General features: G+C 45.0%; 1 protein-coding gene across 1 annotated transcript; it reads left to right on the top strand.

Annotated features, from left to right (window-relative positions):
* Positions 1-248: 248 nt before the first annotated feature.
* On the top strand, positions 249-3,830 carry PTS (6-pyruvoyltetrahydropterin synthase; the record flags this gene model as incomplete). The annotated part of the gene is made up of 5 exons (XM_010153167.1): positions 249-328; positions 1,685-1,707; positions 2,717-2,773; positions 3,094-3,164; positions 3,689-3,830. Coding segments are annotated over 5 exons (373 nt in total), but the record flags the coding sequence as incomplete, so codon positions are not given.
* Between the last annotated feature and the right edge of the window lie 944 nt (positions 3,831-4,774).

The raw sequence follows: 4,774 nt of genomic DNA, 5'->3' as shown, positions 1-4,774 counted from the left end.
TTCGGACAGCGGCGGTGTTGGGCAGTTGTCATGAAACCTGCGCATATAAATACAAAACCACAGCCCAAAACCCCTTTGTCAACACCTTTTCATGTTTCTCCCTCTGTTTCTGTTTGTGCCTCCTGAGTAGGAAAAACGAGTGGGTTAAATTTGGGGGGTGAGTAGATGGAGGAGCTAGAAGGCAGTCACATTGAAGCCACAGACATCTGTAATGGGTCCTGAAACGCCATTTCTCTTCTTTCTCACAGTAAATCACTGAGTGATGAAGAAAACCTGAAGCTGTTTGGGAAATGCAACAATGCAAACGGCCATGGACACAACTATAAAGGTAAGAAGTTGACTTCCGTGCTGACACGTGTAGTCAGGGATGGAGGCTGCTCTCGGGCAGGCTAGTTTGAATGTCTGAATAGCAGAGCTGGGCCAGGCGTGGCTCAGCAATCTGGTATGGCTCTTAGTGGCTGGTTTGGGGTTTTTTTTAGAACCAGAAGGAATCCTCAGTAGCAGGGGGGTTGAACCATGGCATGGATTTAGAAGCTGTGAAGTTAAATAGATAATAAATACTTATCTCAAAGTGCCACTTCATTAATCAAATCCACTTGTTTGTAATCTGCAAAATCTCAGTCTTTTGAATGAACATTTTTCTAAGCAAAAGATACGAGATTTAAACAGCCCCTCAACTTTATTTGCATGTTCTACTATCCCTGTGCACATAGAATCAGATCTTTCCTAATAAAGGGTGATTCCCTGTTTAGCACTGTGTTGTTGGTACCCTGAAACATCTGCTGCAGAGCAACTGCTTTACCCAGGAAGTCAGATTGACAGATTGCTGGGATGAAGGCCTGTCCCTCATTTTAAAGCTGACTTGCACGCACAGCAGTTCTTGCTTTATTGTATAAGATGTTCTCACTGTTAAAAAAAATGCTGGAAAGCTAGGGAGATGCCTCTAAAACTGTCCCTTGCGTGGGGAAGAGGAGAGAGAGAGACTGAGAAGAACAGGACAAAGAGGCTTTTCCGCTCTAGAGGAGAAGGACAACCAGGCTCGAATCACTGTCTTTCTATTTTTGTGAGTTCCCCAGTGACCTGTGCTTCTGTTTTCAGCTCCTGGGGTTAGCGGGAAGGAATGCTGAGCTTATAAGGATATTTCCAGGTGGTTGTCTCTTTTGTTGAAAGAACTTCTGGGTTGAAGTGACACCTTGCATTACTTGTTGTTCTTAGAGAGTCATTCCTCACTTTCCTTCTGCGGTATTCCATGATGTCAGAAGACTTAGAACCTGACCCTGCATATTATGATCTCAGGGGTCTCGTTGTTGTACGGGCACCTGCGTATCTGTATCTGCATTGGTCAGAATACTCTGCTGAGGAAGAGACTGATCTTGTGTGTGCAGGGCACAGGCTGTCACAGGGAAAAGTCCTGTAGTCTTATCTCTGCCTTCAGGGGACAACACGGTGTGTCTCTGGGCATCAGAACCTGGAGAATGACTTCTTCGACTTGTTGGATGACTCTGAGTCATTACTCTGTGTGGCGTGGATACCCATTTTATAAAAACAGTCCCACTTCCAAGTGCTGGGAAGCTTACAGCAGTTCTAGTGGAGAACTGATGAGTGCATTGTCTGTCTCAGTCACTCCTGTGCGTTGTTGTTAGGTTCATGGTGTCACTGTAACCTCGTATTTTCTTTTTTTCAGTTATAGTCACTGTGCGTGGAGAGGTAAGTGTGATCAACATTATTTTCCCATTTCTTAGGGTGGCAGGATAGATACTGTGCCTTTCACAGTCCTGAAGTTCTAGCTCAGTTGCTAGGTTTCCCAGGGCGTTTCTGGAAACTCTGAACACATCAATATAGAAGGTTTTCCATAATCACTGTCCTATTCACCTTGCCTCTAACAAGGAATTGCAGGTGACCGTATTTAATCTAAGGTTTGTCATCATCCTTTGGGCACATAACTTGGTCTGCCAGAGCCTTACTGCAGAATATATAGGCTCTGGTCAGGTCTGTGGGGCACTTTCGGATGACCACTGAGCCACAAGGAGACTTATCGCTTCCAGGGACTGATTCTCTCTACTGTTTTATCAAGGTATTTTGCAGCGAAAATTAAAGGAAATTCTGCCTTTGCAGCTGTTTTTCACCCTTCATCCTGTCACTGTTCTGTGTGTTCTTCAGAGTGAGTTGTTGAGATAGCACTTTGGCTTTGATGTTTTCCAAACAACTTCATGAAGATTTCCAGTTCATAGGAAAGGGGGTTTCTGTTCAGGTCTGAAACAAAAATTTTAAAGCCTCTTCCTTCTACATTCCCCAAATATGCTGTGAACTACACAACCTGATGTTGTTCCTGCTTCCTCAGATGGGAGAGTGCCCAGAGCTCAGGCTGGTCTCTATTTTGTCACTGTTTGTTCAACCCAGCAGTTTAATGCCTGTTTTCCTGCTTATGGTCATGCTAGATTGTTGCTTGAAGACTGTTTCAGGGAGTTTTTCCTCCCTGGTCTCAGTTTTTGTGACAGAGTGGAACCACTGGAGTTGTTTGTATGCGCTCTCTAGCCTTTGGGAACATCACAGGAGCAGAATTAGAACAGTGTGTGAAGGTGGAAAGATATTTTTCTGGTGGTTAAGGTGTCCTGAGCATAGAGATATTCACAGTCTGTTTTGTACAGGCTCACAGCAGCCTTAGTAATAAGGATGTGTAGCTAGGCTACTAATCTCCCTTTTGTTTTCCCTGCAGATTGACCCAGTCTCAGGAATGGTTATAAACCTGACAGACCTGAAAGATTACATGCAGGTACTAGCACTGTTTTCATATGCATCCCCTGGGAGAATTGGTTAGAACTTAGCAATTTGTCTAGTGCCAGAGTGGAGACATGGTGAGCTGATGATGGTAGGAAATAAAGAAGAAATTAAGGAATGGTTTAAGACTAAAATGCTTTAGCACTCCGTCGTGAGGCAGTGCCATGTGTCCAGCTAGGAAGTTAGCAGGTAGACGTACAGCTCTTACCCTTTTCTTACATACTGTTGCCTGGCTCCATTCCCATTTACACAGTAACTTGAACCCCAATTCCATTGACCAACTGGGACAAGACTGTCACTGTTTTCTGTCTACAGGAGGCAATCATGGAACCGCTTGACCACAAAAACCTGGATAAGGATGTGCCGTACTTTGCTGAGGTTGTGAGGTGGGTGCTGGGGCTCCTGGTGGTATTGGTTGCGGGGTCAGGGAACAATTTTCAAGGTTTAGTCCCACATCTAAAAGAGCAGCCTTAATACCTGTGTGTGTAACACACCTGGGACACACACTTGTGCATGTTAGGTGCGGGGTGCCCTGCCTGCCTTCCAGCCCTGCTGCCACGCAGCCTGCCTCACTGTGCCGGGCCGGGTGCAGGCCTTCGGGGCAGCTGCTGTCCCACGTACCCCAGAAGGCACCACTCACTCGCATGTGAGGAGCCCTTCGCAGACTGGCACTTGTCACACGAGCCTGTTTTGTGGACAGCTTGGGAAGAGAGATGCTATCTGTTAATTAGACCTCGTTTCATCCATGTTTGCTGGCAGTGGGTCAAACCCCACTTACCTTCAGGGTGTCATCACGTGAAAGCTGCCCGCATGGTTCCCTGTGGCCTTTAGCATCCTTTCTGGCCCGTTCTGGGTACAGCCTTTAATATCATTGCTGTGAGTTCTGAATCTGCTCATGTTTCACCCTTAGCACCACAGAGAACGTTGCTGTATTCATCTGGGAAAACCTCAAGAAGCTCCTGCCCGTGGGAACTCTCTATAAAGTCAAAGTGTATGAAACTGAACAGAACATTGTTGTTTACAAAGGAGAAGAAACAATCTCTGAGAAGTGAAATGAGCTTAAGTTCAATTGGTCAGGAACTCTGCTGCATAATCACATCAGTGGATTACTTCAACCCTGCTTGCTGTACTTCCTACACCTAGATGTTGGTTAAGTATTGCATAAGGACAAATACAGATGTTTCACAAGAATTCTTGCGGCAGTATGGCAATTTGGGATCTCAGAATTTGTTGATTTGTCTGCTTTTTCTCAAGACATTCCTGTTTTGCAAACACAAGTCGCTGAGCTGATGTAAAATTTACAGTTGTACCGTGTTAAATGAGGCAGCTTTCTAGAGAGAAGATGTCTCACAAAATCTGTGTTCTGTCCAGTCACAAAAGGCTTTCATTTTTCTCTAATTAAACATTGATTTATGATTTTTAATAACCTGGCCTTTGGTGGTGTTTTGCTTGATCAGATAGAGGAACATTCTTGAGAATGAAAACTACATGATTCTCTTTTCTTTTTTCTTTTGTTTGTTTGATGTTGGTTCGGGTTTTTTGTGCTACAGGTTTGTCTTTTCTTGTGGCTGGCAGGTCTGTCTCTGTATAAGGAGCTGGTATGGTAAGCATTATAGCTGTTTGCAAAGCGATTCCCAGTCTGAACTGCAGAGCTGAAAAGAACAGTCTGTTGTTGAGACTCAGCATGGGAAGCTGAGGAAACTGCCAGGTTGGAATGTCGCAGCCCCAGTGGTGTCAGAGTGCCCTGATGCATGGGTGAAATTGGAAATAGGCAAGAATAAACACTTGAATACTGGTTATCCAGCTGGTGTCCCAGAGATGCCGCTCTAGTGAAGGATTGCTGAGAGAACGCTTTTAATCTCAGAAAATTCTGGCTGATTTTGTCTCATTGTTGTGCAAGTACTCACTTCTTATATACCCCATGGTGCTCTGTTGGCTCAGGGCAAGTACAGAGGTACATCATCCTCACCTTGCTGAGGAGCCGTCCCTGCTACAG

Source organism: Eurypyga helias, unplaced genomic scaffold (genome assembly GCF_000690775.1).
Source record: "Eurypyga helias isolate BGI_N326 unplaced genomic scaffold, ASM69077v1 scaffold20296, whole genome shotgun sequence".
Taxonomy (NCBI): domain Eukaryota; kingdom Metazoa; phylum Chordata; class Aves; order Eurypygiformes; family Eurypygidae; genus Eurypyga; species Eurypyga helias.
This window is presented reverse-complemented; position numbering and strand designations above follow the sequence as displayed.